At 52.8% G+C, this 18,803-nt stretch overlaps 2 protein-coding genes across 2 annotated transcripts; both read right to left on the reverse strand.

The window, feature by feature from the left end:
* Positions 1-4,377: 4,377 nt before the first annotated feature.
* Positions 4,378-5,409, reverse strand: SPSK_06447 (uncharacterized protein; the record flags this gene model as incomplete). Its single annotated transcript, XM_016733153.1, has 1 exon — positions 4,378-5,409. One exon carries the CDS (start codon positions 5,407-5,409, stop codon positions 4,378-4,380), a length of 1,032 nt encoding a protein of 343 aa, XP_016592219.1.
* An 11,707-nt stretch (positions 5,410-17,116) lies between these two features.
* On the reverse strand, positions 17,117-18,090 carry SPSK_06471 (phosphoglycerate mutase; the record flags this gene model as incomplete). The annotated part of the gene is made up of 3 exons (XM_016733177.1): positions 17,117-17,201; positions 17,274-17,816; positions 17,912-18,090. 3 exons carry the CDS (start codon positions 18,088-18,090, stop codon positions 17,117-17,119), a joined length of 807 nt encoding a protein of 268 aa, XP_016592220.1.
* Between the last annotated feature and the right edge of the window lie 713 nt (positions 18,091-18,803).

The raw sequence follows: 18,803 nt of genomic DNA on the forward strand, positions 1-18,803 counted from the left end.
GTTCTGCCCCCCCACTTGGTTGCTGACTATTTTTTGGGACTGGGATGTCGTCCGTCTTTGTTCTCCCTTTTCACGCGGCCTAATCGCCCGGAATGCCCAGGCTCCATGGCCACAAAATAAGGCCGGCGACGAGCTTTGGCTTGTAGGGCCGTGGTCCTTTCGCAGCGGCACTGGTCGCCTTTTGTGTCTGCTGTGTCTGTCGTGTTGTGTCATGTGGTGTAGTCTCGTCCCTGTCCCTTTGTGTCCCCAGCGGCACTTGCCCTGAACCTTGCAACAGCCATGTCATGGTGAGACAACAGCTGCCAGACCAGCAGGTGTCAGGCGGGTGTGCAACTGCGCCTTTGTGCAATGGTCCGTTCATGTCTCGTACCGTACGATGGGAAGCAAGGCGAAATTCAGTCGAAAAGACAAAGCTCGGAGAGGTTGCGTTCGACTGTCTTCGCAGGGGCGTCGACGATAACAGTACACCTCCGCCGCTTTCGATTCCCCCCTCTTTCCATCACATTCTCCCCTCACCGAAAGTACACGAGCGGTTGACAAGGCCAGTGGCAACAGCAGACCGGCGACGGCGGCAGAATCCGTCGAGAAGCACTTGGGGCAAAAGCAAAATAGTTCATGGCCGTGGCGAAAGGCGATGGCGTGCGAGCATGTTGGTGGGATAGGCCATTTGTTCATACAATGTATTTTGCCATGCCTTGTTTCAAGCGAGATATGTATGCTGAGCTGCCTCGCCGTAGGATAAGCGAGAATAGTGGTAATTGCAAATTCCACAGCAAACTCGCCGCCTCACTATGTCGTTGGGGCCACATGAACTGGACTGTGCCGTGCGCTGCTGTCCACGATGGATTGCTGCTGCCGCTGCTTCAGTTGCTACCGTTTTGACCGTATGGCTCACCTCGACTGTCCAAGCTCCCCAAATCTGGGGCACCACCGCCTCTTGCTACCCTTATCAAAGCCACATCGTCCGAGGTTACCGCTACTTTCACCTCCCACTAACTTTAGTGCTCAATCCGAACCCATCCGTTCCCAGTACTTAGCCTGCAAGCCGAGAAATAGTAATAAAAAAGAGACGTTCGCCGCTGCTGCCCGCCACTCCCGTGCAAGCCGGTGGGTAGGTCTCGGCTAGTTCTAGCCTGGCGCTTTCCCTTGGTCGTCCGTTCTGGCGCTGGGCCTGGAGGTCTCGTGGACTGATCTGGAGGTGGCTTTCTTGGTGGTAACGGGTCTCGCAGTGACGATAAGTGGGGTTCAAGAGAGAACAAAGAAAACCGAGTGTTGTGAAAGAACTCGGAATAGGACGGGGGGAGAAACAGATGCAGTGAATGTGACTAGATGGGCAGATGGGGCAAACAATGAATGAAAGAGGCCGTGAACCTTTGTGCACTATCAAGATCATGACTGTGTTTTGCGTGTCGATGAATGTAGGCCAGAAATGGGATGAGATAAGAGCGAATGACAGACAGGAAAGCGAAACACGGAAGAAACCGAAAACATCATAAAGGACAAAAACAAAAGCACAACAGCTCACATGGCGGGAAACGCACCTTTGTTGCCTTCGTCGTCGTCTGACCTCGTTCTTTCGTCGCAGCGGCGTCGTCGAGCCAAAAAAAAAAAAAAGTAGATGTGCGTTGTCAGCGAACCGAACGGCAAAACAGACCAAGAGGTTGAAAGAAGTGGAATTGATCGATGAGAGGTGGGATCCGGGGCTTCTTATTAGGATTTTTTTTACCTGTCACCCTCCCCCCCATGTCTTTCGTTTTGTTTTCTCCCAAAGACGGCATGGTTGTGGGTGTCTTGCTGTTTTCTTTTCTTTTTCTGCACCTCTGCACCCACTGGCGACCGCCAAGGATTCCGCTGGCACAAACGGGTCGCTACGGCGCGCTTTTGCTGGGCCCTGGATCATTGACGAGCACAAGACTGGGAACGGCAGCGAGGGAGAGTCGGGGATGACAGGGGGCATGGGGTGGGGTGTCTGTGGGCATGGACCGAAGGTAGAGTGTGTAAAAGCCTGAATATGGCTAGAGAAAGAATTGGACAAGTCGTGAGCAATCCTCGGGTAAGGCAAGGGAGCGCTCGAAAAGGCAAACAGAAAAGGCCAATTTGTGAATTGGAAAGCTTTCAAAACACCAAAGGCCACGACGTGTACAAACGGAGATCCCTCCATGTCCAATTTTTTTGCTCGTGTTTCTGCTTGATAGCATCATGGAAATCAAGAAACAAAATAGAAAACATATACTTCGCCAGTATATTCCAGAACCGAGCAGAAACGGATGCGCGAGAGCAAACCAGAAACGAATGAAGAGGGAAACAGAGGCTTGCCTGACGCAGGCGACAACCGGCCAGAGAAGGGGATAAGTGACACAGGGGTGCGATCTGGTAGGGGGCGTGGGACAAAGGAACGGCACGCCCCCTGGGGTAAACCTAACTGCCAGATGGGGCCTGGCCCAGCCAAACTCGCTCCATTTCCCTGAAAAGTAAGGAAACAGCAGGTCAGCACCCAGGAACTCTGACTTTCTGGCAAACTCTTCTCAAAGGGGAAAAGGGAAGAGGATAGGCCCGCTGCGCAGAACGGCAACGAGAAATGCAAAGGGATGTTTGGTTGTGCATCAGTGCACGGCAGATGATTAGCCAACGGCACCATATGTTGTGGGTTATTGGCTTTTGATCTGTTGATTTCTATTTTTTTTTATTCTTTCTCCCCCCATTCTGGTGACGCCGTGCAGGGCCACAGAGATTTGCTACTAAGAGGCATCGTATCTTACATTTTGCGTCAGCGTGCTTGCACAGGACACAAGGCCTCAGAGTACTGAAGGGCTGGATGGGAAGGACCAGGGGGAAGAATACATCTGCTCGTGGATGGAAAGAGACGGGAGTGCCCAGGGCTTATCCGCGTTGCTGCTTTGTACGAATAGGAAGGAGCCCCGTAATGTAGAAACAGCCAACGAGAACGGGGAGGTTTGCCTGTATTGGTGCCCAGTCTGGACCGTGGTCTCTCGCAGTTCTATGAGACGTCCTTGTTGTATTTCTAAGGAACCCCCGCCCTATGACAGCCCACAGAGACGGCATTGTGAGATATTTTTGCCAAATTAGGGCCTAATATGTGTGCATCTTGCCAGCGACTCTGCTCAGACTGTCGACTGGTGCTGATGATTGCTGTGTTTGCAGTTTTGTACCACTGTCTCAGCCCGGCATGTGTGGGTGCGCTGCACAGAGCCGGGCAGGAAAAGACATATGCCTGCCCCCCTCTGTCGTCCTTCTCTGTCCTGGGGTTGCCGTTTGCATCTTTTGTCTGCAGGAAGCCGTTTGTGCTGCATAACGCCGTAATTGCTGCTCGGACACGAAGGGCGACGGGCGATACTTCGCCTTACTTTTGTCGGCGCCCTGTCTCTACTACTTCCGTTGTCCGTCCTGAGTACTGCTGTATGTCGCCCCATGCGAGCGCAAACGTCCATCCATCCAGTCTCACGCAGCGCAACGCTCCAAAGAGTGAAAGGTCGCTGGGGATCCAGCTTTCGTAATCGCCCGTTTGTTTGCTCTAAGGGCACAACGCCGGTCGCGGAAAAAGAGTGGGCAGGCGGCGACACGCAGCATCCTGCCTGTCTACCAGTCAGAGGCCAGAGACGCCAAATGTCTCCTCTCGCTCACCCACCCAGATGTCCACACATCTGACACCCAATCCACCAATCCGCCGCCTAATCCCGCCTGATCATCGCACACAGTCTGCCGCCCGCCACGGCGGCACCCAAAAGGACGCCAGCGCACGGCATCCAGCGTGCGGCCAGGCCCCCAATTGATTTATACGGTCGCATGATGGGCCGCAGGCACTTTTGTTCGCCAAGCATTTTACTCAACTAGATCCTCACGTAATTTTAGCCTGCCCAGGAGGTCAGGTTCGATGGGCAGCATCTGTCGTTCTTGGCGGGTCAAGGAGAGTCAGAAACCGCGTAGGTACAATTGACGTTTGCTTATGTTACGCAACATACAGGATCAAAAACAGCTGACTGTCGTACCTATTGTGGTTGTGCCTCGTGCTCACAGCGGATGAATAACACCAAGCTCGGCCTCTTGTTTAAGACAAGTCAACATGCCGTCATAAATGAGACAAACGAGAGTTTGTACTTGGTCCGGTTTATGCTTGTCACCCACGCGACAAATACGGCGAGTTGTTTGTGGCCACCTGTTTCGGGTTGTCTTCGTTTTGGCGTCCACCTCTTTGTGCGCTCTTCTGTGTTGCCAATGTTTCGTGGCATGTCTCTCTTTGTTTAGTATGCTCAGATGTCTTGTGTTTCTTTGTGTCGCGACGGCTGGGACCGCGGGAACCCACCGGAAGCGGCGGGCCAATGCAGGAACGGAGTCATAGCAGTGAACAGGTGTAGCACTCTATTTATTGTATACAGCCCACCCATAATGCCTGGCGAGCTGAAATAGAGACCCAGAAGTTCCATACGTGAAGACGACAAGGTACAAACCTTGATCGGTGCGTGGATGCGAAGCGACAATGACAGGACGAAAGAAGGGGAGAATGACAACAGCAACAGAGCGAACGGGACAAGGCTCACAACTTGATCCAAGCCGACAACATTGGGGCCAGTGGCCATCAAAACGCCTTGCTTGCAGACGTGGAGCGGTTTGCGACGGCCGAGTGGCAGTGGGAGCATATACGTTAGAATGCGAGGTTGCGCGCCCAAAGGACGGGATATCTGCCGGGACCGAGCGGTCGGTCTCAATCGGGAACGCTGGGCACGATGGCAGGACCACACGATCCAGGTGGAAGGCGAAGCATGCGAGGACAGTCAAGTGCCCACTGATCGAGTACCCGAGGACGAGCTCGTTCAGGCTTAGTTGCCATCGCACTTGGTTGGAACTTGGACATGGCCCTTGCCTGGCCTGTGCTGCAAGGCCTAACCTTTCCCGTCTTTGTTTTTCTGCAGGATACAAACCCGTCGTCCGTGGCTCCTGCGGCACGGGACGTCCAGTCCAGTCCATTGGCTGCCGAACAGGGTTCCTAGAGACGAAAAGAGGGACCAGCGCCGGGAGATCGGAGAGTTTATCCTCTTGTCCTTGCCTTCTGCCCAATGAGCCCATTTTCTTGACTCTTGCCTCCTCCCTGACGTCGCTTTCCTCTTGTGGCTCGGTCGCCTTGACACCGACATGCAGTAATCGGCGCGCAGACACTTTGGAAGCTTTGCAATGTTCCTGGCCATTGTCGCACGGATGTTCCTTGCTCTCTTCGACGGAGGACGCCCAAAAAGGACAGAGATTCGCGGGGTGGGTCAGCAATCTCGTGCCGTCCCTTTTTGCACCTGCGGCAGAGAATGCGGGAGCGGTGAAGAGGCGGATGGGCGCGGGCCTGTTGATTGCGGTAATCGAGTGCAGATTGCGTGGAAAGCTGTGGCGAATCCCGTTTGCCATCCTGGTTCTTGAACCGAAAGTTGGCAAACAACGCCATGTTCGCATGGGTCAAGACATACACGAACAAACAAAAAGATGGCACTCCAGCGGCTGTTTCTGCTCTATGCAAGCCGTGCAAACGTTTGCAACGGCAGCGACGCAAGGGAAGAGTTGGCCGATTGTGCGTGGAAAGCCCGAGCAGATACAGCGGCACGATATTAACAGGTATTGGCTTTCTACTGTGAATTTTGTCGTCTTCGCCCCCATTGCGGTGAAGTCACTCGCAGAAATGCACGCACAATATGCAGGCAACAAGTTGGATTGGATTTGGTTGTCGCACTTTCCTGTCCGCGCGTGCTTCTTTAGCCATTTGCAGCCTATCATTAAAAGATGCATGCGGTCCCGTGTGTGTGTGGGTGTGCGTGTTGTGTTTTGTTTCGTGCTCGCCGGTTGACGTCCCTGGCTGTTATTTGCTCGGATTTTCAGGGCGGGCTCAACGCGAAACAGCGGACGGCTCGACACGAAGGGATGGACGACGGGCCGGGCAGGTCAGGCCATTTCTTTGGGACAACGACGGGGGAGTGAGCTGGCCACGCACACGTTCCTCATTTGGCCGTAAGTGGTATTACCGTGCTGCCATTGCTTCTGTTTGAGTGACAAAAGGTGGGACATGATGACATCTGTCGCTGTCGTGTTCTTTTCGGTCCCGTGCACCTTCGTTTCATTTCTTAGGTGCTTCGTTCCGTCCACTTGGGTTGACTTTCGCCACCTGCTCCTTCTTTCTCAATGACACTGTTGGGAACACCTTCAGCGGAGGAAAGAACGACGCACGCTGTGCACTACAATTGCTACAAGAACGTATTGTCAAGTCCACATTAGATGGCAAGAGCGAAACACGTCCAAAATAAGGAAGGAATGGGAGACTCTACAGCACGGGGCAGAAACAAGTGTGTTATTTTCTGTTTACAGCGGTTCAGGGGACCTGGCAAGACGCCGAGGACAGTGGGAAACAATGCTGTAAAAGAGTGATTGACCCGCTGAAATGAGGAAGCGCGAACACAGAAGAAGCCATGGTGGAAAGGAGACCGTGAAGGACCTTGCCGAGGAAGGAACGAGGGGCGTTCCATCCGTAACTCATACGGGAAGGTATCCCGCCCAGTGTTTCCTTGAGGCCTGCTGCCGATTTCGTGTGCTGCCGTTGGTCGTGGTTTAGAAACAGCGAAGAAAAGCCCCTCTAACCCTTCCTAATTAGGTAGTGGCACAATCCTGGGCTGGAACATTCCGGACGAATATTGAGTGAAATGGAAGTCGCTGTTGGGGGCATTTGAGGAAGGAGCAGGGTGAGCGATTCCTGCTCGACTTCAAAGTTTCCAAGCCGCTCTTTCTTGTTTCGGGATAAAATTCCTTCTTGTGTTCCAAACGGGGCAATTGCGACCCTTGCCTATTACACCTTCCCAACAGCCAAGACGTTTCTTCTCCCCCTGTTTGACAAAATCCTATCATGGCATTTCCCTGTTGATTCTTCTACTTACTTTAGGCAGATTGGACATATTGGAGTGATGGCCAGCAAACTGCCAAGTTTATGGGTCAGCGAAGATTTCCTGGTCGAAATTCAACCTCCCGTGGACCCCAATGGCAAAAGGACCAGCCCGCCCGTCCCCGAAACAAACCACTCAGCAAACGAGATTGGATCGACCAGCCTGCCAGCATATTCCCTGCAAGCATTCGCAATCGACGATGAGCAATACGACGCGCCTACGCCCTGCAATATATGTTTGTTGTCAAATTCGAGGAGTCGGACAGGCGGTGCCTGCTGAACGAGAGCCAGTCATGAGAATACGCGTTCGCCATGACAGAACTTCTCTATTCCTTGTCTGGATTTGGGTGCAGAATCAGGCCGAGCTTACAGAACGAACCGATGCGCGCTCCACAACTAATGTGAACATCTTAGCGTCGACCAGACTTCACTCCCCTGGGGCAGTGGGTCTCGGGCAGCGGGCCAGGCCAGGCGTCGGCCAGGGCCGTGGGCTACTTGTGTTTTGCACAGCTTATCCGCGTCAAAAACCCAGAACCGGTTAGCGATCCTCCAGAAGGGTTTCTTCACGAAATCCCCCCTCCCTGTGCAAATGGCCCCCAAATCTCACTCGATCGTCCACAGGCGCACAAGTGCGAAATAATTACATGTCCTCTCTTTTTCGACTTCTACCAGGGCGCTCCGTAGGTCTCATTACCGAAATATGTGTTGACACGTTTTGCTGTCGGTACAGAAGAGGTCGTTCTCTCCTCCCTACAACGGCGCGACCAACAGATGCTGAGGCTGGCTACAACATTCATGGTTCTCAGAACCGTTGCCAGTTTTCCTTTCTCTTCATGAAAGGTTGCGTGGGCAATTTAGGCAAGGTCCACCCAAGTATCTGCACAGAGCCATACTAATATTTCGTATGGCTCTGCTCTTCTTTTGTCTCAACGCCACCCCAAGCTCGCAACTGACAGCTTGAGCCCAGTAAGTAGAGGCCTATAGCGTATTCCGAAGATCAAAGGCGGACTCTGGGCTACTGGTTATCAAAGATCCGTGAGCCCAACCCGGTCAGCGAGGCTCGCAATGTCCATAGTGCACCACAACAGCGTCGAACATAAGTCCTCACGTTCGACAGACACCCGTCCTTCAATGTTTCGACAAGAACGTGTCTAGCTTTCTAAGGCCGCCGTGGCGGCCACGCACTGGAAACGAAGATGCCTGCCTAACGGAACTGTGAGGTTCCACGCCATGCCGTGCCACCTGCCAACGCTTCTGACAAGGCCTCTGCAGCAACACAACAAGCATCCCCCAGAAAGCAACTGCGCAAGCAGGATACAAATTACACACCCCATTTCCCCCACACTGGCAACATTTGAACCGTGCGAAAATGTCTTTGCTCTGTCACCCTCTGGTATGGAGCAGCGGCGTATTTGCGGCCAGACTCCCGTTGCCGGTACGGCGCTACCCAGACGAGCCGATACAGAATAGCCATCCACCCATCTGTCCACCTACTTCGCAGCTCGTCACAACGACTTGAGAGATATGCCGACTAAAGATAGCGAGGTCCACAAAAGTACATATTTCTGCTCAACCATGACGGCATGCAACGTGTGTGTGGTCGCCTACTGCGTTCCCAATGAGGTTGTCTGCATATGCGGGCATCCTTCGTTTCGCAGCTATGTGTTCCATCCAAGGACGCGGTCTCCGCCGTCTATTTCTGTTTCTGCGGCCAGAAAAAAATTACCAGGGCGACAAATCAGAGGCAAAATTTGGAGCAAGAAGCGGCACGAAGGGGGCGCCCGACAACATAGACAAAGAGGACTGACGGACTACAGCAACGAAAGGAAAATGTGATACGGGATGTATCCTTGCATTATTGCACCCTTCATGTAGGCGGTCGGGCGAGAAGAATTGTCAAAGGCCTGTGGAGGATTGGCCAAGCGCGAGCCGTCGTAACTGACGCAGAAAAAGATGTGCACGCCCAGTCCAACTCGACAAGGGCATGTAGCCAACCGAAGAGAAAAACAAAAAAGAACTCGCCCATCCAGTACATATTTCTTAACACTTTCGAGGTGCATTTTGGCACAAAACAGCAAAAATTTGGTTAGGTTGGTCGTGCAGGGTAACTTTCCCGCAGTGTCGCAGTTCTGGTCACGATGCGGGCGGGTTTATGTTAGCGATGTTTGCTCGTGCCGTCATTCTTCTTTTCTATATTCAATCTCTTTCGATTTCCTTTTCGATCCTTTCCGAACCGGGCACCGAAGAGGCCCAGGGGAGTGACACCAAGAACAGAAAATAAAAAAGGAGAAAAAAGGTCCGTCCCGTCAGGGTGGGTATTTTAGGGTATCCTGCAAGCGGGGCCATTTTTGATCACATGAGTGCCCATGGCAAGCTGAAGAGCGGGCCAGAGTCAGGAGGTGAGCATGGCGAACAACAAGAGTGACCAGGGGGTTGTCCCTGAAAGGACAAGCGGGAGAAGAAACAACTGACTGTCTGCAGTGCAGTGCGGCGCCTGATCCAAAATGTGGGAGAGAAGAAGGGAAAAGAAGCAAGAGGAGCAAAAGAATCCAAGGAGACGAGAGGCTGTGAAGCGCCCAGCAGCTGCCGTCGTGCTCGTCATGATGACCGCAACGAAATCCTCGCTACCGCGCTTTATCCTTTCTTTTACGTATTTTCCATCACCGTTGGCCCAGACTCGGAGGCAAATACCAAGCAGACACAAACAGGCCAGTTTACGACGGCCCGCGACATCCCCGTCTCACATTGCCGACCCTCCTCTCGAGTGTTGGAAAGATGTGTGTGACCGCTCATCACACCGCTTGCAGCAACGGCTGGCTCTTGCAGAAACGCCAATGGCAAAACAAGGAGGCGAGAGAAAAATGCAGAAGAGAAAATCAAAAGGCGAAAGAGGGGCCACTGCAGGAAGGCGAGGTGTGCCATGGAGCCGCTCTCAAAGTGGTGGGTGTTTGAACTCTAGCGAATAAGATGGCCATGAGAGCCCTGCCAAAAAAAAATAATAATAATAAAAGGCGGGAAGTGAGAGTTTCGTCGGCGCAGGGAGGGTGGGAACGATGGATGACGGGAACGAAACCCCAAATGCGACTGGTGTGTTAGGGGGGAGAGAGAGCCACCAGGTGACTTTACTGTGCAGTGATGGACCTGACTTGGGCAAGGATGTGGCCGAAGCTGCCTGGGGGAAGAATGAGCCAGCGGATGGACGCGGCATAGGCCAAAGCGACGGAATGGGGTGTCGTTACTTTAGGTGAGATGCACCTACGACGATGACTACGACGCGCACACCCCTCCGCCCAAGGCCAACGCCCGAAAACGGCGTGGCGAAGGCAAGGGCGGGAAGGGTGTCAGAACATCAGACTGCCAGGATGGTGGAATTGAAAAACTGTGGAATTGGGCGAGTGACGAAACGAGGAAGCGAGGGCGAGGCAGTAAGATACATGTACACAGTAAGGTCCCATACCAGGAGCGGGGACAACTGGGTTTGCATGAGACAACAGGATACGAGGCCACCTCTCCACAAACCAATTTCGATTTTGCGAGGAGCAGTGCGAAGGTGGTGGGATTCAAAAACAGAGCAGAGAATAAAAGGTGAGCAAAACAAGGCAACCGGTGAAGGCGGAAAGCGTGAAGGGCACGGAAGCAAGAGACGAAAAGAGAAAGGGCAAGCAAAGATCAAATTTCCCATGTTCGAGGAGACATGGTTCAGGATTCGACAAGGAAATGTGGTTCTCTTTTTCTTGTGCTTGAACGGTTTCGAAGTGTCTTTTGTAGGATTGCTTGTCCGGAGTAATAATTGCCAGGCCAAGACGTCGAGGCGGACAAAAAGGGCGCTAAAGGTGTTCCAGAGGACGTTGTAATTTTAGGGGGTGGAAGGGAGGGAGGGTGTGCCCGTGCGGTAAGATACGTTTAGCCTGGAAGAGCGTGAGGGAGTTCACCAGGAAGGGGGAGTCTGGGAGTCAATAAGGAGTTCAGCTGAGAGTGCAGCGAACAGGGCTCAAAAGACGCTAAATGACCACGCGCTACAGGCGGCCGGGGGGGTCCGCCAGGGATCATCCCCCAAACCTCCAACCGGCCAGCCGCGCCTTCCCTACCGAATACCACAGAAGCAGGATAGCGCTAGAAGGGCACTAAAGGCCCCAGGGAACCACCCTCGACCGCCCTGGGGCCACCAAACGAGCGCGAAAAGGGGAAAGCCGCCCGTTCGACCGCCGGCTGTCTCGACGGGGCGCCAAATCACGGGAAGTGGGGTGCATCAACTTTCACTCACGTGACGCGCTGGTCGTCGATTATTGCCTGCTTAGGGCGACGTTGGGCAGGCATTGGGGGTGTGTGTGCAAGTCCTCTCGTTTATCTTTTTGTATTTACGCCTCTCCCTCACCGTCTAGCTATCCCTCTTTAATGTCTCGCCCAACAGGCACAGCCTGGAGAGCAGCAGAATGATTGGCCAAGGAGGCAGGACCTTCAAACGCGTGTACTATCACACATATGAGCAAGTATCAATTCCGTGGCGGAGTGTCTTTTGCCAATATGCACTGGCTCCAGCCGGCAGCTAGCAAAGTAGATTTCAACCTGTCTTGCCCATGTGCCATCTATGGAGCCTTCTATCCGTCTATGATTGCTTCGCATAGGGGTTGCAACCATGTAAATCGCTGCGAGCGTTTTGCCGACGATGCCAGCTGCCGCATTTATTCCATCATCGACAACAAGCGGTGAGGGCCAAAGTGGCCCAGTCATTCAAAGGCAATCCTTTGTGGGCTGAGTGTATGGCTCTAGTCACGAGGTCAACTTGGTCGGCATTTTCGTTGGGCACACTACTGTTCTCCCGTAACATTTCGATTGGACGGACCAAACGACAGAGCCTTCGAGGATACAGGAGGGACACGAGGAGAAAACAAGCGCAGAGAACACGTCGAACTATGAGATGATATATGACAAGTTGCTATGCCCCATTTGGTGGCACTTTACGTGTCAGGCTAACGCGTTCTGTTATTCAGATCATGATGGGTGACGAGGGTGTGATACACGTAAACAGCCATCCGACATTTCTTCCATAAAACCAGTACAAACATACTTCATCACTGTCATGGTGCTCAGAAAACATCCGAATGGCTTTTGGTAGAGTTTATACGGGGTATAAATTCGTGCTCTTGCTCTCCCTTACTCTGCCTCCATTTTCTACAGAATCCAGTCACCAAGCAACCTTCGTTCAGAGACAGCGCTGACAGGTACAGAGAACCAAAGAAAACACCTAAATCCTAAAAACGAATACAATTACCCACAAGATGTGCACGCAGCACTGGACCCAGGTAAAGTACGACTGCGGCGACAAGATCGTGTACAAGGACGACTTTGAAAACTGCGGCAATTCGAACTGCACCTCAGTGCGCGACAGATACGAGACTGAATGGATGAGCGGCAACTGCCCTTCCTGTGGCAACTAGGCCAAGACGGCACCATTCTGTTGGGAACGCGCTTTCAATGGCGGCTACAGGAGATGTTTGACCGGGCTGTGGTGACTTGATTGGAGTGTGCGCTGGTCTTGCTTAGTGTTGCGCTGTCTTGATACTTTCGGCACTCAACTCTTGCCGGATTGGGGTTGCAATATTGCGAGCTATTAATACAAGTCTCCATGACATGATCGGACAAGACCGTGTGATGAAGTCCGTTTCAACGTTACAGCACCTCACGCTCATGATGCCCTGCTAAGCACAAGGCAACTAAGCTCGGCCTACGACTTACACAAACGGAGCTAAGATACGAACGACCTACTGCGCCGGCCCGCTTCTAAAACCCAAAGCGCCTGTGGAGAGCAAGCAGACTTCGTGTACGTCGTAGTCACCCGTCGTTTGCGTTATGACTTGGCTGCAATATAGCGTGGCAGTCGTTTGCAATATGCGTTGGCTGGCGCTATCATAGTCGGCCGAGGCGACGTGTCAAGGGGGATATTGACATGGCCTGGCCGCACCACCAGATATTGTCGATCTTATGGCCTGTTCATTACGAGGCTGCTAATTACGGTCGTAGAGATACCCGGGAAGGCACATCGCGAGGCCTGGCAGTGACCAGGCCGTTTGATGCAAGTCGGCCGTCAGCGACACACCAGCGCGTATCACCGTTTGTATTTCTCTTGAATTGCTGCCTGGGCCAAGTGGCTCTGCATGTGTACATAGGAGTGTAAGAAAACAACCTACTTTGCAGACGATGTCGTATTGACGTTTGCCAGCTTTACCGGTCTGCAGGCGGTCATCTGGCGACTCGTCAAGTTTTTCAACATGGTCAAACAGAAAAAAAACAACACGCTGGCCAACTGCAGGTCATGTCGCACCAGACCATCATGTTTATGTTTGCCTTGTCATGGTCCTTCTCCAACACCCATTGGATTGCATCGCAATCGTTGGTTCATATTTGCGTTTGCCCGTTATTGTGCAGGCATCGTGCATGCAGACTGCATGGCGCTCCTCCCGGGCATCTCGACATCGCTGACCGCCAACCGGCCACATCCTTTGGCGCCCTCGAGCGTCCTCATTCGTCCCCATGGGTTCCTTTGCATATTCATCACATACGTGTCACTCCCTCCAGTTGTCTTCCATCACAATACTTGCAGGTTTTGTAGGCCCCCCTCCCACACAGACCCGCGTGCAGGCTCGCGTACAGACCTGCAGAGCTGCAGACATGCAGACCTGCAGACCTAGACCTGCATACTTGCCTGCATGAATTGTGCTGCACGTTGAGCTGCTCATGCTTCCTTTTCTGATTTAGCGGCACGGATAAGCTGCGGAGTGGCAAACCGTCGCGTCGTCTTCTTTGTTGGCAGAATATTTCAGTGTGCTATCGAAAGAAAGCAAATATCCGCTTGGAGGGAGCCCTACATTGTTAGGAAATAGTTCCTGCCATGCCCTTCTTTTCTACCTTTTCTGTACGAGGCATCAAGTGAACCTTGTACGACGTACTCGGTAGTAATTGTCGGTCCCCCACGGCTGGAGTGGACACGACAAGGATACAGAAAATGAGGCTATCCAGAGTGGAGCGGCCAGCAGTCTTGATGAGCGAAATGGACCCCCGTTGAGAGCTGTCATATTCTGTGGACGCCATGCCATCTCCGTACTGTTTCTTTTTCTTCGAATTCCATGCAGAGTACGACGTACTTCTTTCAAGTCTGCCACACGGCGTCGGACGCAGCTCCCCGTCAGTGGTCCTTTGCATCCCTATTCGCCTGGCTACGACGTTACTTTTTTTCTTTTTTTTTTTTTTTTTTTTTTTTTTTTGCTAGTTTTGCCATGCAGGGCGAGGCAAGCCCCTCTTTACGCCGTATAGGCTACACTTGACTTGTCATCTACGCTGTCTGCAGGTTGTCTGCATGTGAGCTGCCTGCCTGCGTGCAGTCTACAGTATCAAACAAAGTATGGAATACGGCGCCAACGAGCGGGCATGTACCCCGAGACATGCTTTGCGGAAGAGAGCTGAAGGACAGGGGTGATGCGGGAATCCCTGGCATTAAACAACCAGTAATTGGGAGTTTCGACGGACTTCCCTTTTCCTTTGCTTTCTTCTTTCTTTCTTTCTTTCCGTTTACTTTCTTTTTCCTTTGGCAGTTGTAACCGCATTCAGTAAAGTGATTCAGCTGTCAGGCTTGTTTTCTTTTTCGTCATAACCGCGGCTGTAATCGAAAATGCAAAAAGAAAGAGCGACAAAGAGTCTTGGCCATAGGCAGTCGAGCAGTTCTGCTTGCCTTAGAGAAACACAAGAACGACGAGAAAATGGACGGAAACAAACGAGGGGCCCAACGCACCAACAGCATGCTGCCACGACCTGCCCTCGCTACTCTGTAAATTTGCAACCAAGAGGCTAAGGGGGCTAAAATGTCCCGTCCTCGATTGAGACTTTGGGATGCGGCCCGGCACGGGACCGAAACTGTAAAGCACAGGGACTAAAAAATAACCTGAGATGCAAAAGGGCAATGTAACAGTACCTTTTCCTCGACATTATTTTTGGTGAAACAAAAAAAGAAAAGAATGAAGGGAGAGCGGTCTGCAGCAGAGGTACAGACTACTTTGTATGCACACCGATATTTCTGGTCATGTCACTCTATTTCTGCTTCCATTTTACAATACCTTCTTCGCCCATCCCTCATTTCGTCTCCGATTCTTCAGTGGACATTACTGTTTTCCTTTTCGGATTGTCCAACAGGGGAAGAATACCGTAAAGGAAAGCAGGTAACTAAGCCAAAGTGTACAAGTTACACCCTGTCTGTCACTGTTTAATGAAGGGTGCGGAGAACAGTAACAAAAAAGCCTCTCATTGTAATTGTCGTTTGCTTGTTCCGGTGTAGCCGCTCTCGCTTGATTTAGTTCTAATTTCTCTCCATTATGTCCCGGCAAATACGACGTACTTTCTACGACCCTGTTGTTTGCTTGCTTCTTTCGATGACCGGCCACTCAGGGGTGTCGACCAGGAGAGACTGACAAAGGCTGCGTGCCACGGGCGGGTGATCTACTGAACGACGGAGCTAGGCGCAGGACTAGTGTGGCTCTCAAGGGAGATGTCGGCGTATTGCTGTGAAATAGAGTCTGTGCAAAGCAGCGCCCAACGAAGCCTAAATACGCGACCAAGTCAATATGTACAAGACCCTGCTGAAGCCAATTAAGGCGCAAACACATTGAGATACATACTTCAAAAGATGTTCCCGTTGTATGGAGCCTGCCAATGATTACGTCGATACAAGCGCGATCCCACGATTGTCCCCCGGCTGGACAGAGCACGACAGAGCACAGAGTAATGACTCCATAGACGCCCCCGTACCACTGAAGAGACTCGACCTCGTTCCTCTTTCTCGTCCTGTAATATACACGCGGACACATGACTGCAGCGCTCGGTTTGCCTGGTGGCTCGTGTCCCTGGCCCATTGGCATGATGGGCCGTTTTTTATGGGGGTGACAGCGTCTCGAACAGTCAAAAGAATAAAAACTAATGAGGAGGCGTGTAATGGTCCGCTCCCACTGTTAGAGTGGACAGGGCACTGCACTGAGCGCGGCTGGAGGGGACATTTGGGGGCCAGCGGTTGCAACGAGGAGGTAACGAGTGACAGGAGAAAAAGGCGCTGCAAATGAAGTGACAGGTTGCAAAGTTGCATGCTACATCGCATCCTTCAATCCATGGCTGGTCCGCAGCTCCGTTCGCCGTCCTTACTACATCGCATAAATAAAATGGACGACGGTGGAGGCCAGTGGAGAGAAACATAAATAGAATAAGGAAAGGCAAGGGGGAAGGTTTCAAGGATGTGAGGATGCGAGGATGCGTGGACGCGAGCGTCGTACAAAGAACTCGGAGCCAAGCAAAACAAAGGCATCCGTAAACTTGCTAGGCGCCAACATAGGCGTCGAGCTGCCGTTTGTGCCGCGTCCAACGGTGTCAACGACTTCAACAGCGTCTACCAAGACCTCGCGAGAAAACCGGAACGAGATCTTGGCGAGACTGTCTGGACGAATGGGCTGTTGATGGTGTGTGCTCTTGTGCAACATACAAACGATGCACGCTGGTCGAAGTTGACGTGGCACCAATACCGACAAAGTCCTGGCCGGCAGCCACGTCAAGCGCAAACGAACGTCGAGTCAAATTTTGTACGCCGAGACGCAAACGAGGACGTGCCCACACAGACGCAGCGGCAAACCAGCGTTCGGCTACGGTCCCTCTTTGATATCAGCTCACAATAGAACATATTGCTCCCGTTGGCCGTGCGCTGCTCGTTGCTATCCCAACATGTCTGTGTGCGCTCTCTGAATAAGGCTGTGTAACAGCAATACGTTCTGTGAGACCAATGCGGCGACGACCTTTGTCTCCCCGAAGTCGTGCCAACAGCAAGAATATAGGCCAGCCTGGGGCAGAGACGCAACGTAGCCCACACTCTCAGATAAGCTCAGGAATACTAGATGCATCCTTCCTGGAGGTCTGCCCCCTTTGTTAGCGACCGAGCATCTCAGTTCAGGATCTAGTGTGTATGTCCAAAGCGTTTGAGTCTCGCGAGGAGTGCATTCTATAGTCTTGTATAAGCTGGCCGTCAAGGCTCGGCCACAGTGTCCAATCGTGCAGTGTTCCGTGTAGTGTTCGGTGACGAGCCGTGTTCATGGCCATCTTTCCACCTCTGTCCAATTTTCAGATGTCTATCCTGCTCTCCATTTTGTTCGTTAAAGAGGCACCCTAAGCCTTCTCCAGCTCGTCATCGCCGACCGTGAAAGCGCCGCCAAGGAGAATCGCAGGCTCGTCGATGCTGTTGTGCTCGTAGCTGCAATGGACACATTTTCAGTAGGAGTCCTCCGAGCATGTCTCCTGAAGCACGTTCAGACACTGCACTCACCTCAACGTGCCAACGCCGCCGGCCTCGAGCAGGAACGTCGGCCCATCTTGTAGTGCGGCGCCCGCCCATCGCAGGGCCAGCGCCCGCAGAATGTGTCCGTGGGCCACAATCAGGACGTCGCCTTTTGGTGCGGACGCCTCTCTCTTGTCACTCGTTGGGTCCTTTGGGTCCTTTGGGTCCTTTGACTTCTTTGCGTCGAGGGCAGGCACATGGTACTTTTCCCGAATCTCGGCAATCAGCCGGTCCAGTCGTGCCGTAATGTCGTCCGGCGACTCGCCACCGGGGCAACCGTCCTTCCAAATGTCCCACCGGCCCTCGATGCCCTGCGCCGCCCGCTGCGCCCGGATCTCCTTGGACGTGATGCCTTCGTACTCGCCATAGTCCCACTCGCGCACCGCCTCGGTCACCTCCACGCGCGCGTTGCACGCCCGGCTGCTGTCCGCCTCGTCGACGTCGCCGTGCTGCTGCCATGGCAGGGGTTCGTTGAGGCCCAAGTTGAGGAGTTCAAACGTGCGCTGTGCACGCTTGCGGGGCGAGACGTAGCTGGCCGCAAAGAAGTGGTTAGTGGGCAATGCAGACAGGACGAAGGGGGATGGGGGGAGACGGCAGCACAGCTAAAGGGGGGTAAATGGGCCTACATGTGTGCGAGGGTCTTGGGAACAATCAGACGATCGCGGCCGACCATGGCATGGCCGGTCGCGCGAATCCGTTTCTCCCCATTCGCCGTCAACGGAATATCGCTTGTTCCTGTGTGACGGCCGTTGAGGGACCACTCGGTCTCGCCATGGCGAATGATGAAGAGGCGCGGTGCCGACATGACGGAAGAGAAGGAGAAAAGAGGTGAACAGAGCCGGTGAGAGGCAACAGGATGTCACGGAAAGGAGAGAGAGAGCTTCAAGACAACCTGGAGAGAGACGACGAGCGCGGTAGCAAGGCTGATGCAGAAGGCGTCTGAGGAGTCAATGGGCCGGTCAGGATATAAGAACGCGAGCTGCTGTGCTGCTGTGCCGCAGTTGTGCCACTGTTGTGGACCGTGACGTTGGCGAGAGCTGTAAGTGACGTTGCCGTTGATCCATGTGGTGACGCCAAACACAGCAGCTGGAGCCGTTCCTCGCTGACTGGGACCCTCGTATCGCTTCCGCGCAGTGCATATGCCGGAGCTCGGCGCGGCCTTTTGGGTGACGTTCTAGCGGGGCTTTTAGAGGGGTAGCTCCAGCGAGATATTACCCAACAGTGGGGCAGTCATCCCCAGACTTACGAGGTCATGGCTATCACGTGAGTTTCATCACAACGACATCTCATCACAACTCAGACATCAGCATAACCGCGAGCCAAATCAGTACGGTGTCTATTTTATACTATTGTTGAAGACGGAATTATGCTTGGAGCTGTAACCGGCATGTAAAATAGTTTTATTAACATACGTAATGTTAAACAATTTCACGCAAACACTGGTTTGTTAACTTTTATTTCCAAATATGTTTTTGCTTTTGTTTGAAATATTAATTTGAAAATCACACAAATAGAGCC

The sequence above is a fragment of the Sporothrix schenckii genome, assembly GCF_000961545.1.
Source record: "Sporothrix schenckii 1099-18 chromosome Unknown Cont38, whole genome shotgun sequence".
Classification (NCBI taxonomy): Eukaryota; Fungi; Ascomycota; class Sordariomycetes; order Ophiostomatales; family Ophiostomataceae; genus Sporothrix; species Sporothrix schenckii.